At 39.4% G+C, this 22,660-nt stretch overlaps 1 protein-coding gene across 1 annotated transcript in view; it reads right to left on the bottom strand.

Annotated features, from left to right (window-relative positions):
• The window catches only part of Dnah9 (dynein, axonemal, heavy chain 9), a 354,260-nt gene that overhangs the window by 224,922 nt on the left and 106,678 nt on the right, over positions 1–22,660 (bottom strand). Inside the window, exons 21-27 of the mRNA XM_013013168.1 lie at positions 21,563–21,693; positions 21,054–21,180; positions 20,417–20,569; positions 18,895–19,020; positions 17,404–17,643; positions 16,603–16,763; positions 7,222–7,378 (exon numbers count right to left, since the gene is read on the bottom strand). Coding sequence (XP_012868622.1) covers positions 7,222–7,378; positions 16,603–16,763; positions 17,404–17,643; positions 18,895–19,020; positions 20,417–20,569; positions 21,054–21,180; positions 21,563–21,693 — 1,095 coding nt within the window. The remainder of the gene's footprint in view (positions 1–7,221; positions 7,379–16,602; positions 16,764–17,403; positions 17,644–18,894; positions 19,021–20,416; positions 20,570–21,053; positions 21,181–21,562; positions 21,694–22,660) is intronic.

The raw sequence follows: 22,660 nt of genomic DNA, 5'->3' as shown, positions 1-22,660 counted from the left end.
CCACGATCAAACAGGATTCATTTCAGGGATGCAAATGTGTTTCAATATATGAAAATCAGTTAAAAGAATTAATCATATCAACAAGAGTAAGGATAAGAGCCACATGGTTATCTCAATAGATGCAGAAAAAGCATTTGACAAGATCCAACACCCCTTCATGATGAAGGCTCTGGAAAAATTAGGAATCCATGGAACATTCCTCAATATAATAAAGGCTGTGTGTGACAAAACTACAGCCAGCATTATACTTAATGGTGAAAAGCTAAAGCCATTTTCTCTAAATTCAGGAACACGACAAGGATGTCCACTCTCTTTACTCCTCTAAAACTTAGTATTAGAATACCTAGCTAGGGCAATAAGACAAGAGGCAAACATAAGGGGGATCCAAATAGGGAAAGATGAATAAAACTCTCCCTGTTTGCAGATGACTTGTGTTTAAAACACCCCATGGACTCTACTCCCCAGTTACTGAGCTGATCCAAAACTTTGGCAAAGTAGCAGGGTATAAAATTAACCATTAGAAATCAATGGCTTTCCTGTGTGCCAATAAAGAGAAGAGCGCAGATGAAATTAGGAAAGCAACCTCTTTTGTAATAACCCCATAAAAAATAAAATACCTAGGAGTTAACTAAAGAAGGGCAGGACCTCTATGATGAAAACTTGAAAAACCTGAAAAAGGAAATTAAAGCAGAATTTAGGAAGTGGATAAACCTCCCATGCTCCTGGATTGGGAGGATTAACATCTTGAAAATGACAGTACTGCCAAAAGCTATCTACAAACTCAGTGCAATACCTATCAATATCCCAACCTCATTCTTCAATGAAATAGAAGAAGCAATCCAAAATTTCATATGGAACAATAAAAGACCCCGAATAGCAAAAACAATTCTTAGCAGAAAGAACAGTGCTGAAGGAATATCAATACCAAATTTCAAACTCCACTACAAAGCCATAGTAATCAAAACAGCTTGGTACTGGCACAAGAACAGACCTGAGGAACAATGGAATAGGACTAAAGACCCAGAAATGAACCCACAGACCCATAGCCACCTAATCTTTGACAAGGGAACTAAAAAAAAATAGAATGTAAGACAGACAGCCTCTTCAGTAAATGATGCTGGCTAAAGTAAACACCTGTAGAAAACTAAAGCAAGATCCGTATTTATCACCCTGCACCAGAATTAACTCCAAATGGATCAAAGATCCTAAATAAAAGCAGACACCCTGAAAACATTACAGGAAGGAATAGGAAAAACCCTGGAGCTCCTTCGCACAGGCCAAAATTTTCTTAATAAAGACCCAGAAACACAACAAATCAAAGAAAGGTTGGACAAATAGGCCTGCATGAAGCTGCAGAGCTGCATGGCAAAGGACATAGCTAGCAAGATCAATAGAAAACCCATAGACTGGGAGAAGATCTTCACTAGCCATAAAACAGACAAGGGTTTCATATCTAAAATATGCTTAGAACTCAAAAAAATTAAATCCTCTAACAACAAATCCTTAAAGGAACAATTGCTCGAGTAATAAGTGGACTAAAGACTTAAAGACAGACTTTTCTGAGGAGGAAATAAGAATGGCCAGTAGAAACATGAAGAAATGCTCAACTTCTCTAGCCTTAAAATAAATGTAAATCAAGACCACATTGAGATTCCACCTCACTCCAATTAGAATGGCTATAATCAAGAAATCTAGTAACAACAGATGCTGGAGGGGATGTGGCCAAAAGGGACCCCTACTGCATTGTTGGTGGGAGTGTAAACTTGTTCAACCACTTTGGAAATCAGTATGGAGGTTCCTCAAAAGACTCCACACAGAACTTCTCTATGACCCAGCAATCCCACTTTTGGGCATTTACCCAAACAATCACAAACAAGGTTATACCATAGCTACCAGCACAAGCATGTTTATGGCAGCATTATTTACCATAGCTAAGATATGGAACCAACCTAGATGTCCCTCAGTAGATGAATGTATCAAGAAAATGTAATACACACTCACTCACACACAATGGAATGCTATGCCTCCATCAGAAAGAATGACATTGCCCCATTTGTTAGGAAATGGAAATGCTAGGAAAAATTTATACTAAGTGAAGTAAGCCAGGCCCAAAGAAACATAGGTCCCATGGTTTCCCTTATTTGCTTCTCTAGGACAAGCAAAATAGGTCAAAAGCTATGTACTTATGACCATATAAGATGATGTTAAGTGAAATGAACCCCAAGACAAGGACACAAGTGGTTTTTTCTTTCTTGCTATTGTTTTTAATGTTTATAAAATGTACTGTGATTTTTTTTTGTTTCTCTTGTATTTTCTTTCCCCATGGTATAACCCCTGTTTTCACTGTATCTGATTCTGGTGTCCTGCGTCATATATATATATATATATATATATATATATATATATGCATATACACATATATATGTATATATATGCATGTATGTATATATATTTATAATTTGGGGAGGGGAAAGGATATAACAAAATGCTTAAATAAGGATACAGGTTGACCCATTGTAACAATGAGATATACAATCCACTATGTTGAAAATGAATTTTACAATTTGGGGGGGGGTGAGGGAAGAGTTGGGGAGGTGGAGAGGGAAGGCATGGTAGGGGAAAAACAAAGGAGGAGGTAACAATGCTTGATAGTAGATATACTCATTACTCTGCTAATGTAACTGTAACCACTCTGTACAGTATTACAATAAAAAATATATATGGAAAAAAAATAAATAGGAGTCTCAACAAGATTTGGAGTCTCAGAGACTTACAAACTATTCGAAGCATTCTCAGGTTCAAAGCCATTTGAGGTTTTTGTAGAAGCCTCTTCAAATTGAGGTCAAGGGGGAATATATTGCTGCAATAATACAAAGAACATCTCAGCACTAAAACTGCAACCAATTCCAGAACAAGTGGCCCATTTTATAGGTTTCCCAGCCATCACTAGCAGAGTAAAACAATAACTTCCCCTTTTGTCCACATCTTCGCCTTGCACTGAGTCCTCTAGTTCTCTAGTGCCTCATAGAGCTAAATGAGATAATGCCTGCTTGAAGAATTCTTGAGGTAGAAGGGGTCTGGGTGGCCCTAACCACAGCTCAAATCTCTCTAATGCCACTCACAGCTAACCCCTCAGGTGGTTCCTTGGGTGTCTTTGGTACCTTCATTTTCTTAAGCCTCTCATTCTTTCTCTCTTCTTTCTGCTGTCTCATTATATGGCTGCTACCCTGGTTTGAACTACTGCAAACTTTTCACCTCCCCAGCTTCCTTTCATGCTGTTCTGAAGCTTTCCTTCTAAGCCTGGAGTTCTTTTGAGAGCCCATTACCTCAAGGTCACATACCTTTAGTGGCCTCTGTCCTTCTAGTATTCAATCCATTGCCTTTCTTTTGTTCTCCAAATCCCTCTAAGGTAGCTCAGCCATTACATCATGCTTATTTCTAGCTTTTATTCCGGAGGCATATGAACTGAATACATTGCTGTGTCATGAAGGACACCTAAAAATGATCCCTGGAGAAATGCACGACAGTTCTTGATCCTCAGTCCCTTCCTTTCTTCATCCCAGCCAGACCCTGATAGAAGGGCTCAGCAACACAGAAGGAGGAGTCTGGGAAGAATATTGGCTTCAAAGCTATATTTCAAAAGATTAGCTGTGTTGGAAATACCACACCCAAAGACTCAAGTAACCTGGAATTTTTTTGTGTTCCTTTGTATGTTTTGTGACCAGAACCCTGTCTAATCTGGAAGATTACACAATACACAATAGCATTCAGGATCACGTTGTCTGGGTGATAATTAGGTTCCCTAATTATTTCATATTTTTTTTGTCTATCCAGATAGACTTGGTTATATTCGATCCATCTGTCTATTTATCAGCTATTAACTGTCATCTATTGATAATTCATCTATTATCATATAACTTATATCTAGTATGTATGTATGTATGTATGTATCTATCTATCTTCCTATCATCTGTAGGATCAAACGACTTCTTCCATTTTTTTCTTTTTGTTAATTATCTTTAAATACTTATACAAAGGGGTTTCAATTCAAAATACCAGTTTATGTGTGCAAAGCATCTTGGATCAGTGTCACTTCTTCCATTATTCTCCCAAATTCCCCATGCCCCCAGTGGCTTTTACATATCACCTTTCCATCCACTCATCCATCTATCCCTCCATCCCATCAACTTTCCTGATTCAGTTTGTGTGCCTTAAGTACTCTGTGATCCAGCCAGCTGCAGTTTTGTCCAGCAGGTTTGAACATAGTGTTCTTGAACATTCTGATCAGTGACAGATGACACTGGTAAAGAAAGATGTTTCAACTGTTGCTCAAAACGCTGAAAGGGTTCCATCTCTGCCTGAGAGGAAATACCTTAAGCCTTCATATGAACCCTATGTCCTGACCCGCTTCGTTGAGGACATTCTCAGATTGAACATCCTTATTTTCTCTCTGTCCACTAGTAAGGTAAGCTCCATTACTCTCAAAGGTCCTTGACTAAATGTTTTTGCTGACTGTTCTGACATTCAGTGCTCTTTCTTCCCCCTTATTTTTTGTGCTGGGAATTGAATCTTGGACTTCATGCCCTAATTCATGCAAAGCATACACTTTGCCACTGAGCTATACCCCAATGGCTAGTATTCCTTTTTTTGAAATTCCAACAGGTCCCACTTGGGATGGCATGGGGTGTTCCCTGGTGGTAACTACTGCTTTTGAGGTAACACTAGCTGCAGATTAATTGGGATGATACATCATCTATTTTCAGTAATATCCCACAATGCTTAGAATATGGTGAGCAATAACTATAGCAGCGAAAAAGGGCACTTGATTTCCAGAGGGTCTTGTAATAAACAAAATAATTCTGAACAGCTGGACAACAAATGGAAAGGTGGCTTGCAAATGGCATAGGTAGGCTGTCTGGTTAGCAGGGGTAATTGGCACAGCAGGAAGGGACCACCTATGCTCTGGTGTGTATCATTAAGAATGCACCTATTGCTGCTCTGCTTGGTGTCTGGTCCTGACTCGATGACCAAAGCATCGCACAGATACAGTGAACCAAGGATAGATTCTTTCTTCCTCTCTGAACAATTACAGAAACAGGAGAGGTTAGAGTTGCATAATTAATTGTGAGAGAATTAGGTAAAATGGCTTTAGTGACCCCCGGCTGTAAGGCCAGCTTGTCTCTTCCTATTGGTTTTGCTAGATTTGACTTTGAAGAAATCGGCTGATTTTCCTCAATCAATACACCACATCTACATACAAATGAGTGTGTCTTTCAAAATGCACCCAGTGGGAATCTATATTTACTGCAGCAATGCTGCTAATACTTAACCATAGAAGAATCTAGAAGCTTAAAATAATCCTTAAGGTGGAGTTTATTTCTTTAAAGAGGAAATAAAAAACAATCTCCTTCCAGCCTTAAAAAGAAACATTATCTTAATGTGTTCATCAATAAAAGCAGCTGTGCTCAAATGTAGGGGACGTGGACCATAGGGACAATTGTTATTTTTGGGTTTGGATCTTCCTTTTATTTGCTTGCTATGAGAAAATGGGGTGTCACATGATTCTATTATTTTCACTGGAGAAAATACTCAAGTTGTAGAAAGATAGATAAGTCTCAGGAAAGAATCTTTCAGCTCTTTAACTGCAAGCGTTAACCTTGCAACCTTTAAAATCATCTCTGCAATAAATTTATTTTACAGTCACTATATCACATGACTTATATCATTTAATGCAATCATTTTTCTATACTTTAAAGGAATTTAAATGCTATCCTGTTTACAAGAGAGATGTGAGGCAGTTTATAGAAACATAGGATACAATATAATACAAGTGATGAGACAGCAAGTTAATTTGTTATTACACATTTTAGAAAAATGACTCTATATTCATTTGTGAGCAGAACATTTCTAGCTAAGAAATGGCCTCATGGGCCTCTGGTTTCTGTGGCCTTTCCCCATTAACACAACCTAGAAGAAAGCTTTGTTTTTATTTTGTTAGCTATGCCTTATTGGGATGTTGAGGTGCTAGAAAAGATGGCCTTCCTCACATTCTGTTTAGGATAACCATTTGGATACAGTGCATTTAGCAGTGCACTTGTCTACTGTGGGTCGTGAATAGATGTTTCTCTGGTTTGTTTTCAGAAGTCATGCCTGCCTTTGCAGAACCTTTTAGGGAATGTTTCTCTATTATTTTCTAGACCCTCAAATTTAAGTTACTTCAATTCCTTACTAAATGAGTCATTTCCTTAATCTGACTCTGGGCTTCCCTGTGAGTTGGTACTGTGCTTCATATTTGGTACAAACTACCATAGATTCTGCTCTCCTGACTCCTCCAAATCTCCTACCCTGTCTTTCTGTTAGTAAAAATTTCTTTGCTGATGACTATGCATTATAAACCTTCCTATCTCCATTCATCTACTGAGGGGTATCTGGGTTGGTTCCATAGCTTAGCTATGGTATACAATGCTGCAATAAACATAGTTGTGCATAGCTTTAGTATGGTCTTGTTTGTGATCATTTGGGTAAATGCCCAAAAGTGGGATTGCTGGGTCATAGGGGAGCTGTATGTGGAGTCTTTTGAGGTTTTTTTTTTTTTTTTGCAATAACTAGTATATATCTGGGACAAACAGAAAAGGTCAAAAGCTATGTGCATATGACCAAATAAGATGATGTTAAGCGAAATGAACCCCAAGGTAGGGACACAAGTGTTTTTTTTCTTGCTTGCTATTGTTTCTAACGTATTTATAATGTACCATGTGATTTTTTGTTTCTTTGTATGTTCCTCCCCCAAGGTATAACCCCTGTTTTCACTGTATTTGATGTCAGTGCTCTGCATCTTGTGTATACATTTCTCCAATTTGGGGAGGGGAAGGGAAAGAACAAAATGCTTAAATAGGAATACAGGTTGACCTATTGTAACAATAAGATAAACAAGACACTATGTTGAAAAACAAACTTTGCAATTTAGGTGGGCGGGGAGTGTAGTTGTGGAGGTGAGAGGGAAAGGATGGTAAGGGAAAAACAAAGGAGGAGACAACAATGCTTGATAGGAAATGTACTCATGACCTGGCTCATGTAACTGTAACCCCTCTGTACAGTATTTTCACAATAAAACGTATTAAAATCTTAAAAAAAATCCCCAGCTGGGCCAGTGGCATGGATAGACTCATTCCTGGTTTGGATTACTTCCCAGGTCCCAGTCAAAGCGGAGTGAATTCGTACCTTATAGTCCATCTGCTCTGAGCAGTTAAACACATAGACCATGATGCCCAGTGCTCGGCCCAGGTCCTTGGTGGTCTCTGTCTTGCCTGTACCTGCAGGCCCTGCTGGTGCTCCACTCATGGTCAGGTGCAGAGATTGGGTGAGGGTGATGTAGCACCTGCCAAACGCAGGAGGGAAAATGTCATTTTCAGTGCCACAGGTGGCCCTGTTGAATCCTTGGGAGATAAAGGTTTGAGGCCAGGTGAGGCCTGACAGCTTCCTCTCACTGGTGTCTTCCCCATTGAGTTAGAACTTCCCAGAGAACAGCTATGTCCCTAAAGGACATTAGCAGTGCCCATCTTGACTTTGACCTTACCTGTTCCTCTAGATTCATGTCTTCCTCTAGCACATTGAAGTCCAGCTATGTTGAACTCTATTGTCTTTACAGATGCTATAAGACTGTGCCTAGTCCTTAGTACTTCTCACCTAAACCCCTCATCCCTTTGAGACTACATGAATGATGCTATGTTCCTTTCCAATCACTGTCTAGTTAGTGGCTGCTAATCTCTAGAGACTCATGTTTGACATTACTTCATCCAATGAGCCCAGAAATCTGGGAGCCCAGATTTCCCCAATATTTGCACAGAGTGACAGATGCCCTTTTTTTTGTCCTAGGGCCTGAACTCTGGGCCTGGGTGCTGTCCCTCAGCTCTTTAGCTCAAGGCTAGCACTCTACCACTTGAGCCACAGTGCCACTTCCGGCATTTTCTGCTTATGTGGTGCTGAGGAATTGAACCTAGGGCCTCAGGCATGCAAGGCAAGCACTCTACCACTGAGCCACCTTCCCAGCCCGACAGATGCCCTCTTAACTGAGCCTCTTTCTCATTCTATTCTATTCTAATCCCCCACCATACACAACATTTACATGCTCTGTGTCTATACCTTCATTAGACACATTAAATGGGTCTATGTATAATTTATGGTTTTACCTCCAGATCTCAGAACAACCTCAGGTACTAGCCCTGAATAGCTATTTATGAAACTCATCAATGAATGAATCTATGAGTGAATTGATCATTCAGTCTAATCTTCCTATGACTATCTTTATTAATGGCAAGAAAATTAACCCACCTTTCAGACTATTTCTGATACATTTTAAAAGGATTTGCATTTCTATTTAGTCTCATTTCAAAATGTGCTTTTGTATAATAAGCCCATGAAAAGAAATGCTCAAGATCTTTGCTCACTTGGAGAATGCAAGTTAAGTGTACTTTGAGATGCCATGATGTCCCATTATACCAGGATAGACATAGTTCAGAAGATGGCAGTGACAAGTATGGATGAGTTTGCCAAAAAGTTGGAAGCTTTAAATATACCTGCTAGGAACATCAAATGGCACAGCCATTTTGAAAGACAATTTGGTAGTCTCTTTACATATAAAGCTTACCATATGATGTAGAAGCTCTTTCTCTAAGAATTTACTCAAGAGAAATAAATCCACTTGCTAGTAGCACTTGTTTATAGCAGTAGTATTTATAATGGAAAACTAAAGACAACTCAAATGTCCATTTACAGTGAATGGTAAAATATGTGCAGCATATCCATGCAATAGAACATTGTACAATATAAAAGAATGAGGTGATGAGCATCCTATGAAACAGATGGACCACAAACAAACATGACTGCATAAGCAAAAAAAATCAGCTCTAAAAGAACATGTGCATCTATTCCATTAATAGGAAATACTCCAAAAAAGACAAATAGAGATAGTCATCAAATCAGTGGCTGCCTGAGACTGAGTGCAGAACAGGTATTTATTGCAGATAGGAAGATGAAAATGTTCTCAAACTAGGCAGAAGTGAAGGACAGCTCTCTGCATTAACTAAAACTCTGTACATCAACTAAAGCTTATCATGGGTGAACTTTAAGGCGTGTAAATTATGCCTCAATAAAGCTGCTGAAATGACAGCATCGGTCCAACTTATTGTTACCTAGCAAATTGACATAAGAATCTCAGCACACAGGTTGCACCATCTGATAGGATCTCCAGAGTTAACTGTCTCTGTTTTTTAATCTGCTATCTCAGACTGACTAGACACTGATTGAATGCCTCATGTGCCAGATGGTAACTGGGTCTCTCCACTGACTTCACTGAGCCAGGGGTAAAAAAGTTCTGAAAGAAGCTGAAGTAAGTTGCCTTCTTCTCTAATTAACTGTAAAATTCCCTTACGTGTTTGAGTGTTTGCCAGTGAAATTCAGGAAGGCTGCTTGCACTCCCTGAGCACAGAGAAGAGGCACATGGAATTCTTATTTTACCTCTCACTTTCCTGTGGGGTGGACTGTATCAGCTCCGCTAACCAAGGGGATTTGGGCTGCGATTAACTTTAACTCCTGGCTACTCAGGCTCCTGTAGCCCTGTGTCCACAGTGGCAATGTGAGGTTAAGTTTTGATTAAGGTGAAAAGTTGGGTCTCATGTTGTCTCTCTTGGCTACTGCTAGCATTTGGTAAATCTTCTGTCCTCAAATATTTGAGCCTTGGATTCTGAGTTTCTGGCTCCAGATTTTCCCTAAGCCTTTTATTTCCTCCCAGTCTCAGGTCTCTAGAACAGTTTAAGGCTACAGCGACTCAGTGAGCCCCATTCCCTACTCCAGAAAGAAAGGCAGCTGCCTGAACTGGCAGAGGCCCGGCCCCTATACAACTCACATTTCCACCTTCCCTCTCATCCCCTTGTTTCCATACCACTGCCTCTTCTGCAGTCAAACAGGCCAAAACCTCTTATCTGAATTTTCAGGGGTTTTGGGTAATGTAGAAGCTTCTGATTATCTCCAGAAGCATGTAGGGGCAATACCAAAATATTACTTTTCCTTTTAACTAGTATAATTTGAGAGCTCAAAAGGATCTTCAAGGTCAACTAACCCAACTCCTCATTTTTCAGATGAGTAGGACTGAGGTTTGGGGAGGGAAGCTGGGGCTGTCTAACAAGTTTCAATAGCTAAGACAGGAAGGGAGGGGCTTTAGCTCAGCCAGTAAGAAAAGCACAAATAAAAAGAGAAGCATGTTTCCTTTTGCTGCAGGATAAGCTGCCAAGATGTTCTGGGCTTAGTATCTCCTTGACTTTCAGACACATCTTAGCTTTACAAAGCCCTCTGTATCATGTTGTCTCCTTCTCTTTAAACCCCCAAACCAGGGCTGGGAAGGTGGCTCAGTGGTAGAGTGCTTGCCTTGCATGCCTGAGGCCCTGGGTTCGATTCCTCAGCACCACATAAGCAAAAAGAAAAGAGCCGGAAGTGGCGCTGTGGCTCACGTGGTAGAGCGCTAGCCTTGAGCTGAAAGAGCTGAGGGACAGCGCCCAGGCCCAGAGTTCAAGCCCTACGACCGGACCCAAAAAACAAAAAAATAAACCCCCAAACCAGCTCCTTTCATCTATCCTGTATCCTAGAGAGGGCTGGCAGATGGAGCTATAGAGATTTAAGGCAAGGACTCTAGAAATAAGAAAAATAACTTTAAATATTAAGTACATTGTGAAGGGTCTGTGAGATTGGTTAATTTCCTTATATCTCAAACACTGTTGTTGTTGGCATCTCACTATAGTTTAGATATGGCTTGTCTTCCCAAAGTTTATGTGTTGGAAGCTTAGTCCTTCATGTGGTAGAACGTTTCATTGACAGGACTTGGTAGAATGCGATTAGGTCATTGGGGCATGCCCTTGAAGCAGGTATTGGGACACCAACCCATTTCTGTTCCCTCTCTTTACTTTCAGGCTGTGAGGTGAGCAGCCTCCTCAGCCATGAACTCTCACCACAGTATGCTTGGCTATTAAAGGGTCGAAGCAATAGAGCCAAGCAACCATGGACTGAGACCATTGTGATCCAAAGTAACCCTTCTTCCTTTCAGTTGATTTTCTTCAGTCTTTTATTAGAGTGACAGAAAGCTGACTAGCACATGCTATGACAAAACACAATCATGCCAATAATATCACCAGAGTCACAATTTTCACTCACACTCAAAGAAGAGATTTTTCAAGGATGAAGGTCACCGTGGGTCAGTCTTTGAATGCTAACACCTGGTTCGATGAGCAATAATGAATGTGATTCAACAATGCCAACCTGAAGGGAGGCCTCCAGCAACATGCCCAGGATTCACCTGTACTGTTGTGTCCAATATCTTTATGGGTAACTTTCACTAAGAAACAATTGATTAGATAGAAAATAGGCCAATTCATAAACAGTTTTAACAATTAAAATGATGGATTAACTGGGTATAGTTGCTCATGGTTGTAATTCTAGTTATTTAAGGGACATAGTTTGGGAAGACTAAGATTTGGGGCTGACCCTGGACAAAAAAGAACCTATCTAAAATCAACTAAAGGAAAAAGGAGTGGGTTGTGACTCAAATGGTAAAACACATGCTAAGCAAGTACAAAGCCCTGAATTCAAACCCCCATACTGCCAAAAGAAAAAGAAAGTAGGTTAGAACCAACACAGTCAAATTTACAATGGACAAATGTAGAATAATCCTCTAAGTACTTGAATACATAGAAAATGTGGAGAGATGATTAAATAGTTTACATAAAATAGTCCCAGAGATTTTAATAGATTCCAAGCTCAAGGTGAGAAACATTGCAAGAATAATGTCAGCATTAACCTAAAACAAATGTTTCTTTTGTAACATTTTAATATTTGAGGTTTAAAAATTTTGTATCCTTATAGATGTCCCCAGTTCTAGTATCTCATTATCATTTGTTAATAAGACTCCAGTGTTCACTTTTCCCCTTTCACTAGTTAGAAAGTGTCTTTCTCAAAATGTGACAGAAAGAACTAAGAGAAACATACTAAACATCTCACATATGATCTTGCTAGCAAAATCCCCCCCCAGCATACCAAGTGATTAAACTTGAGTAGCTAAGACTATATTTTGTATTATTTATATGCCTCGAATATGATTAGGAATTCTAGAAGTCATTTAGAAAAGATCCAAGAGAATCAAGAGTAAATCTCATAGAATTTTTTTATGAAAGTCAATAAATGAGCAAAATAGAAGACAGATATACAAACATCATTTCTTTCATGTATACAACTTAAAAGAAACAAAAGAATGCATGAAGTTAGGCCAGGATTTCTTTAGGTACAACATGGCCCATAAACTGGAAACTGATATACTGGATCTTATCAAAATTCAAGACTTCTGCACTTCAAAAGATGGCATTAAATGACTGGAAGCATAGCTCAAATGGTAGAGCACATGCCTTTGAATTCAAATCCCAACATAGCAAAAAAAAGAGAGAAAGGAACGTAAATATGTCATTAAGAAAAGGAAATAGAAAAATAACAGACGAGGGTACAATATTTGCAAATATGTACGTAATATATCTAGAGTGTACAAAGGATTCTCAACAACTCAATACTACAGTGAGCATAAACCATGAAACAATGAGCAGAAAATATATGAACAGCTAGTAAGTACATGAGAAGTTGCTCAACATCATTTTAACTCAAACACCTTATAATATGGTTATGCTCCATAAATTACAGGATACTTATAATTAGACTATAATTCAGCTATTAAAGTTTTTAGAATAATAACTAGGAAAACCCACCATATAATATTCAGTAAAACAAGAAATCTATATTTTATGTACAACATATGATCTCAATTTCAAAGCTGGAGATCTACATGTAAAAGGAAACAGGCTAAATTAATGACTAGGAAACACAAAATAATATCTCAGTGAAATGACACATTACATCTCTGAGAACAGCTACAATAAGTACAACAGATAATAAATGTCTAGGATGAGGAGACATGTAGATCCCCCATTTCTGGGGTTAATGTAAAATAGTGCAGCCACTTCAGAAAACAATTTGATCATTTCACAAAAAGTTCAACCTAAAGCAAACAATTCCAACAATTTCCTGTCCTTTTAGAGAAACAAAAAAATATAATCACACAAAACCTTGTGCAAAAATGTTCATGGCAGTATGGTTTATAATTACCCTAACTAGAACTAATCTAGGTGTCCAGCAACTGGTGAATGGGCAGAGGGAATGTGATATGCCCATTAAATTCAAATTCTGTTCAAGTTCTCCCTCTTTAAACACAACATACATGAGGGAACTCCTCTTTACTGTTGGTTTGAGTTCAAACCTCCTACCACTTATAATTGAAGACATTTTCACAAACATATTTAGATTCTGCACATGGCCTAAAATTTTTCCAAAGTATTAAAAAGATTACAGCAAAAAATATAAATTCTAAATTTTATTTTATATAAACTAGAAGTGAATATTAAATTTATTGCAAAATGAGCAGGGATTTTCTAAGAAGATATTGTGCAGTGAAGACACCCAACTACTAATGAGAGTGGAAACAACATTGCTCATAGGGAGAAGCTTATAATTAACTGATTATCGTGCTTAGAATCCATCCTGAGGAAATAAAATGAAATTTGGTAAAAATTTCACAGATGGTTTCATGCTGCTTTATTTTTAATAATAAAAAACTCATTTTTAACTCAAGCACCCTATAATATGGTTATCCTACATAATTTATGGGATACTTATATTTAGAATATAATTTAGCTATTAAAGTTTTTAGAATAATAATTAGGAAAATAGACCATATAGTGTTAAGTAAAACAAGCAATCCATATTTTATGTACAACATATGATCTCAATTTCAAAACTGGAGATCCACATGTAAAGGAAACAGGCTAAATATTAATAAGAACAGCCTCTGGGTGAGTTCTTTTTGCCAATTACTAAATTTTCCAAATCTTCTCCAATAAAATAATCAGAGAAAAAACTTAACGAGCAAGGTTATGACTTTTACTAGTTGTGTCCCCATCCAGTAAAATTCAAAAATTCACACAGATTATAACCTGTCTATTTGCTGTGGATCCTGAGAAAGTAGGAGGTAACTCAGAATTGATAAGCAGTTAATTAAAACAGCGCTTAACAAAGCTCAGGGCAGAAAAGGTGGACATTTATGTGTGAAGGTGAGGGATGGGGAGAAAAGGAAAAGCAGATAATCGAACGACTAAGAAGCAACTCATGAGAATTGCTTTTGTTAAGCCTGAAAAGACATTTCCATTTAGTTCTTCAACTTAGCATTGTGCCAGTGGCCTAAGATGCTGGATGAGCCATTGTACCTACTTATACATTCCAGCCCCATCCAGGCACTGGGAAATTCCAAAGAAGTAGGCACAATCAGCCGGATGTACAATACCATGGGTGTGCTTTTAATGAATGTGCAAAGGTTGTACGAATCAATTGTCCATTTGATTAATTCTTCTGGCAGGAGAGAATTAAATGTACTTACACAACACAGCGGTAAAGGTTGAATGCTCTTTAAAATGTGATTTTCTATGTGTAGGCCAATTTTCTTTTCTTTTTTTTTCTGAGCACAACATTTCTTGAGATAATAATGAAAGTCAATGAGAAAATGGAATTTACCATATAAATATTCAACTACATACTACTTTGTTGGAAAGACATCTAATGCAGAAAACAAGGTCAAAGCCTATATAGTGTTCACCATTATTTGCAGCAAATCTTCCTTCCGAGTTGTTATGTGCATCATTTCACAGAAGAGGCGATAAATCCCTTACTTTAGAAATAATTCATTGTCAAACTTTACCCTTCTCCTCTATAAGATATTCAGCACAAGTGTACTAGAGACCTCTAAATCGAAAAGAAGTAATTATCTTCTTCAACTCCCCAGCAGGTGCAAAGACCCAGGGAAATAAAAGTCTTGTACTTTTTGTCACTCAGAATGATAATGTCTGATAGGTCATGGGAATAGAAGGAAATATTCTGAATGTAATGAGAACAGTGGATATGTATCCAGAATCTCAGGATGTTTCATTCACTCTGGTAGTATCTCCTGATTGTCTATTTTATGCTGGACATAGTGCTAGGTAGGTTTGAGAGTAGAGCAGAGACCAAAGTAAAGTCAATATTATCATGGAATATACAATCTAGATCAGGAGATAGACATTAATCAGATTGCTCAAATAACATGTAGCTTCATTATTCTGGCTCAAAGTGATACACATTTCCATATTGTTAGCTTGCATTCTAAGGCAGGCAGAAAAAACTCATTGTAGAAAGAAATGCTCCGATCTCTCTTTCCCTCACTGTTGCTCTGTCACCAGATAAACCTTGATAAAACACAGATTTCATTACATTGCTCTCTTGATGTAAATTTTTCCATAACTCATCCTTGCTTACTGGCTAAAGACTGTGTCTTTTACATTTCGCTGTCTAACACTGATGATTGGCTGCCTCCCCAAAAGCCAAGAGTTTATATTCCTCTCTCAGGAACACATTTTGAGTTATACCAATTCCATGACTTTATCCACAGTATTCTATTTCCCAAGGATACATATTAATAACTGTCTAACTTTTGGGCCATCAATTTTCACAATCAACAAATACCATAGATTCTTTGAACAGAAAAAGTAATAAGTGAATGGATTTTTTTTTATTATTGTGAAAATACTGTACAGAGGGGTTACAATTACATGGGCAAGATAATGAGTACATTTCTTATCAAGCATTGTAGCCTCCTCTGTTTCCCCTGTGAATGGATTTTTTTCTATTTCATGGACACTATGGCAATAAGCTTACAGTCTCCCATTGGAACCAAACACATACTTTAGGCTCCCGACCCAATGTCCTTGGTTCCCCAAAACATTCCAGTCTTCTCTCCACTGGGCATGAGTCTTCTCTCCACTATGATAATCAGAGGACTGACTTATATTTCAAATATTTAGACACTTTTAACATATGGTTTTGTTCATCTGAGAATGGCCAGTGAATTCTGGTGTGAATTTTTTTCATGTTAGCTCTTTATGTTCATTCATGTAAGCTCCTTAACTGTTAGAACTATGCTCCTAAAATCTTTGTATCCTCAGAGCTAGTGGTATTATATAAATGGGGAAGTTGATTGATCAACTTAATGATAAGAAAACAAAGGATTAATCACTGAGCACTGATTGTGTACAAAATTCTTTGTAAGACTCTTACCTTCATAAAACAACCATGTGAGGTTGTGAGTTATTACCATCATTTCTCAGATGAGGGAACCAAATATCATGCTCTAACTTTTTCATGGTTAAGCAACAAGCATACGTTAGAGCTGGTACTAGGATCCAGGTGTGTCTAATTGCTTAGTGATTCCTCAGAAAGTCATGGTTCATTCATTTGTTCTGACATTTGCTCCAAGGAAATCTCTGCTCTACACCCTTTCAGTGTTATTTTACATCTTCAGTATTGAGTCAGGTCCTCTTCGTGCAGCTATGTAAATATATAGCAAAGGATGATGACTTTGGCACTCGGTAGTCATTGGCTAGCTGAAAGTAGACAGCAGTAGGGCTGTCAGTGGTTGACTTCAGTACTCACCTGTCAGTCAAAGGTGTGATAACCAGGCGAGGTGTATTTCCCAGGTACTCATAGGAATACAGAAACTGGGCATCACAGATGTTGGCAAAACAGTGTTTGGTTTCATCATCCCAACGATGGCGTAGCTGGGACAACCAAAGGAAAGCCTGGGCATTGTCTACCTAAAAGAGAGTGACAAAGCATGTGAGTAAATCATTGTATTCAACAGGTACTGTGTGTCCCCTCCCCCAACCTACCCCAAGAACTCAATACATATAAGTCTCTAGATGGCTTGGATTTTATTTGCCACTTAAAAGAGTTGGGTGCTTAGATCACAGCATAAAAAGCATAACTTGGTCTGATTACAGATGGATTACAATAGAATTATATCTTAATAAACCTATAATGTCTTAAGTTGGATACATTCTCATTAAGAAGACCTAACCTACTTCATACCGTAGCTTAGCTTCATCTATCTTAAACCTTTGAGAATTTTACATTAGCCAGCAGTTGGGGAAAATTCATTTAACATAAAGCCTATTTTATGACAATGTATTGAATGTCTCATGTTATTCATTGAACAACTGTAATGAAAACCTACTTTCTACTGAATACATCTTGGTTTTCTATCATTATAAAGTCAAAACATCATAAATTAAGCACATGAAATTTGGGGAGCATCCATATACTGTTTCACTCAGATTTTAAAAAGTAGAACAGCCACCCCTAGGTGGCCATAGGTCCCATGTCTTGGCTATCTCTGAGCTATTCCCATGGTGCACCTGTACACAAGAGGGAATACTCCTAGGCAACAGGACCTACCTTTTGAGCAATCATCTTGGCTACCACATCCCGAGCATGCACGTCAATGGTGCATATAGTCATGATCTTCTGTCGGTCCCCCTTGGAGAGCTGGCCAATCAGCATGGTGATGAGCACTTTGAGCTGGGCCACTTGTTTCTTATAGTACTCTTTCATGGCATTCTCATAGCCTTCCTCCAGCCTGGCAAATGCAATGCCTACCTCTGTTGTCCACCAGATCTGAGTGCAAGTCAAGGCCACCTGCAGTACACCAAGAGCTGCTTAGTGAAGCTGTGATCAGAGATGTCCGTCCAACCCATCCACAACACAGCAAGGTCTCAGGGTAGAACTGCATGGGTGACAGGCCCCTTTTCTCCTTCTCCCATGACAACTGAAGAAATAATTTGTAAACAATTTGTAAAATATTTATGACACGAGTGAGGACAGCATTTTTCTGCTCATGAAAGATGTATGATTTGACCTAGAACAGGTAAAGAACTGATTTTGGTCAATATCTGTGGCCTCTAGAATGACCATTCAGATCATTTGGGTTTTCACTTCTTAGAGACAGCATCTTTCCTGTTGTTAGGAGAGTAAAAAATTTTGACTGACCATCTCAATGACAGCTGGCCTTTGTCCTATTCCTCTTAATCCCCTTATGGCCTTAGTTGTCTAATTCACTGAGCTCCTACTGGTCATGTGTGGCCCATAGCTACTTGTCTATAGTATGTCTATTATTTCTTTATTTTTAAATAACCTCATAACCTTAAAATAATCTGGATACTTTGGAACGTCAAGATAAGTAATGCTAAAAAATCACTGTGATCTCTGTGTTTTTAAAGGATTTAAAAATATGTGGAAATAGAGCTGGGAAGGTGGCTTAGTGATGGAGCGCTTGCCTTGCATGCATGAGGCCTAAGTTCAATTCCTCAGCACCCCATAAGCAGAAAAAGCCGGAAGTGGCGTTGTGGCTCAAGTGGTAGAGTGCTGGCCTTGAGCTGAAGAGCTAAGGGACAGCACCTAGGTCCAGGGTTCAGGCCCCATGACCAACCAAAAAATATGTGGAAAGAATGATTCAAATAAATATTCTATTAGCTGAAGAAATACATAATTTTGGAAAATACATAATTTTGGTGGTGGAGAATTTAGACACAATGCTCATTTGGACTTTTGTTGGGGAGATGTTCTAGATGTACTCTGAACAAAGCTGGGCACACATCATGTAAGACAGTTCAAAGAATTTAGTTGTTTAGATTTTCTTTTTTACCATGGACAATGATAGTAAAAATAGATCACTCTTAGCTGTCTAGGGTCGTAGCTGAATTCCATCATGGCTGTCCATCTTCTTGCTCCCTCTTCTGACACCTCCTAGCTACCTGGGATTCAGGTCCCTCCTGTTGTAAAGCACCAGGTGAGTATAATTTCTAAGCAGTCTCTGGGGGTCAATTGAGGTTGCTAAGGAAGGCGGTGAGTGGACAATAGGGGCTCATAATGTTTCAGAAAGGAAGGTACCTGAGCTGGGTAATCAAACAGCCAGTGTTCTCTGGGCTTTTCGTCGTAGGCAGTCACACCTTCTGTCATCTCATGCCTCACGGTTGCCCTCATGTGAGCAAGCACATGGTTCAACCATACCTCTACCTGAAAGAACAATTCGAAGTTAGACACCATGAACCAAAGAAGCTATAATCAGAAACACATATTCTCTTCCACCTAGCAGCCTCAGGAGTGAAGAAAATAGAGCCTGAGCATCACAGATCTCCAGAATCACTATTGAAAGGCACAGAGAATCATCACCTTGGTATAATCAAAATGGAATGAGTAAGAGCTAGGTTAGTATGCCCACTTGGAACACACAGAACATGGTGACAAGATAAAGGGGTATAGGACAGCCACCCAGAGTTAACAAAAAGAAACCTATATCTGGGTTGAGCCAAATACAATCAAGTGGATTCTTACTGACTTGTTCACACAGTATGGAGATGCAGGCCAGGATCATATTTCCCTACTAAATGCTTCCTGGGTCTATGAGAAGAACACATTCTGAATTCAGCTCCAAGGCCGCTGGCCATTTTCATCCAACTAAGAACTGCAAATTATTTTTCTGGTCTAGTATCACCTGCCAGGATGTGTGTGCATGCAGCAGAATCACTTGCAAGATATATTTTTAAACCAAATGTATGTGTATAGTAGGCTAGGGGACTAGGAATAGGGACTAGCAAGTAGGCTGTGCTGGGTCATTTAGATAATGAGCAATTAGGGACTTATATATGAATGGTGAGGAAGGATGGGGAGAAGGTTAAAGGGCATCCCATGATTTGTGTGCCAGCGATAGGACACGGGAGACTTAAGAGGTGGAGAAAGATGGAATTGGCTTTCTAAAGAAAAGGGCTATGGAAGGAGTGATTCAGGGGTGCATTTGTGCTGAGAGGGGACATCTCAGTGATTGATTTCGAAGGACCTCTTCTCCCAAGGAAGGTGTCAGAATTTCAGAATCCCCTGTGGGGTGCTCCAAGGATTGCCTTGTAAATGTCTCCTGGTGCCACATATCATTTTCAAATCCTTTTCTGGTTGATTGAAGTATTGTTTATGTGCATTTTATTCTTCTCAGCACAGGGTTTGGCTTAAGGATGAAGTATGAATATTGACATGTGTCCTTCCCAGAGACAGAATAAGAGGGCATGAAAGGCTACTCCAATGTGGGTTCAAGTCAAGGGAAATTGAATGTCTCAGGGCACAGACAGCAGATCCCAGAGTCCATGAAGTTGATGCCAGCCATATTTGAATGCAGATGTGGTGTGTGTGTGTGTGTGTGTGTGTGTGTGTGAGAGAGAGAGAGAGAGAGAGAGAGAGAGGAAGAAGAAGAAGAAGAAGAAGAAGAAGAAGAAGAAGAAGAAGAAGAAGAAGAAGAAGAAGAAGAAGAAGAAGAAGAAGAGGAGGAGGAGGAGAAGGAGGAGGAAGAGGAGGAGGAGGAGAGAGAAACAGACAGAGACAGAGACCAAGAAAACAAGGGAAATGACTGTTCTCTCTCTCTTACCTGCCCGCTGCAATCACAGGGCTCACTGAATGCCACATATTCTTCTTCTTTACTGTACATGCCAAGACTTGTTTTGGTTGGGTTCTCACTGGCATCTAGCTGGAATTGCATCTTGGACATGTTGTCAAACAGTTTGGAAAGATGACGCTGGACCTATGAAGAAAAACCATGCCAAAGGTTTGGGGAGTATTTCCAGGAAGTTGCTTATTAGAGTGCTGCTTAGAGCCTGTATTTGTCAACCTTGCACAAGACAAGTACTGGCATCATGGTGGTGTGAAGAGAACCAAGTAGACTGTGTAGGAGTGGACAAAGAAATATAAAGCTAATACGGAAAGTGCTGTCCATGGGACTGCAAATGACAGGACTCCGTTCTGTGTTTCCACAGTTGACCACTCCTTACCAGATGCCTCTTCAGAATCAGATCAAGATAGCCCCATAAAGACTTTAGTGTGCTAGCTTTGCCTTCCTCAGAGCCCCTTCAGTGGCAGTTTAGGTAACATTCTCAACAGCCATCATGATGGCAATGAAGAAAGAGCTGGGGTTAGTCTCAAACATGTCTCCTCATGGCCAGAGTGAGGGATTCCGCTGGGAGGCCCAGTCCTCCTGGAGCTTTCTGTAGGGGCTCCCCACAGCTTACCTGTTGTGGAGATGTGCCATTGGAAAGGATGTCAAGCAGATCAGAGGAGGAGAGGAAGTAAAAGCGAGGGAAGGCGAGTCTCTTGGTGTCTAGGTACTCTGCCAGGGCCTTCTCGCACAGGCACAACCTGCAGCCACAGAACAAAGTGCGACTATGTGTGGGTCATACGCAAATACCGTGCCATTCTTCATGAGGGACTGAAACATCTACAGATTTTTGTAAATCTGTGAGGTGCTCCGCAACCAATTCTCGGTGGACACTGAGGGGTGTCTATATATTCAGTAGTTGGATCTATGCAGAGTTTAGCTGAAGAACCATTTAGAGATATTTACAAAGATATACATTAACACATAGACATTAGCATTGACACCTCTGTAATGACATCCATAGTACTCAAATATACAAGCAAAGCAAGCCTCCCCCATGGTACTCATTTCACTCGGGAAGTTAAATTAAGCCAAGGTCTCAGAGACAGAAGGGAGAAGGAAATGTAATGAGGAGAACCTCACCTGCTCTGAATCCCTTCCAACTTTTCATAGAGACCTGGTTTGTTGGTGGCTTCCACCACATTTGGAGTTTTCTGAGCAGCATAAGCCAGTTCTTTAAAGTCAGTGTCAATGCCTTCGAATCTTTTAGCATCCTACAAATCAGAAAAGTGAGAGAAAAATCAATACCACACCCCTCCCTTCCTGTAGCCTCTTGGAAGCAGAAAGCTGTTGATAGCTTGTGACATGCAGAGATCAGACTCTAAGAAAAAAAGAGCTGTTAGCTCCAAACAGCAGTTCTCTGTCACTTAGCCCTTTTGCTTCTTAAAAAAATGGTGGAGCAAATGTCATGTCAATGGGTACTTCTTACATTAAGACTGCTTTTACCTTTTATTGTGGGGCTGGGTTGCTGGAGATCAACCCAGGACTCAATCATGCTAGGCAAGTAATAAAATGCATATTTAAAAAATATTTAATTCATTTAAAAAGTAATAAGAGCATACCCATTATGTTAGCTTAAAGAGAATGTTTTTATCCAAAAATAATTAAATTTTTCCAAAGCATCAAAAAGTGGCATCCTTTTACTTTTCTTTTTTCCTTCCAACTGCTTTACTCTCTGCCATGAACATCCATGGTAGTTTCATATTGCTTCTGCATTCAATTTCTGTGATATCACATGTCAGGTATCCTCTGAAGAACACCATTGTATATCCATAAGAGCAAAAAATGAGAGCAGGAAAAAAATAAGAGCAGAAAAGCCAGATAAAACCAGGAGCATAACAATATGACTCACAATGCAATCCTAGCAGAGGTCCAGAGGCTCTGAGCAGAAAATTCGGAGACACTCCAGTTCCAATTAGTCAGTCTGGTCAGGTGCAGTTGCTCATGCCTATAATCCCAGCTATGAAGATACTGAGATCTGAGGATTGTGGTTCAAAGCCAGCCTCGGCAGGTAAGTTCATGAGACTCTTATGTCCTATAAACTACCAAAAAAAGCCACAAGTAGAGTTGTGGCTCAAGTGGTAGAGCACTAGTCTTGAGAAACAAAAAAAAAAAACTCAGAGACAGTGCCTAAGCCCTGAGTTCAAACCTCCAGTGCTGGCATGGTTCAAGTGGTAGAGT

The sequence above is a fragment of the Dipodomys ordii genome, unplaced genomic scaffold (genome assembly GCF_000151885.1).
Source record: "Dipodomys ordii isolate 6190 unplaced genomic scaffold, Dord_2.0 Scaffold19, whole genome shotgun sequence".
Lineage (NCBI taxonomy): Eukaryota > Metazoa > Chordata > Mammalia > Rodentia > Heteromyidae > Dipodomys > Dipodomys ordii.
Note: the sequence above shows the minus strand (reverse complement) of the source record. Positions and strands in the feature narration are given on the sequence as shown.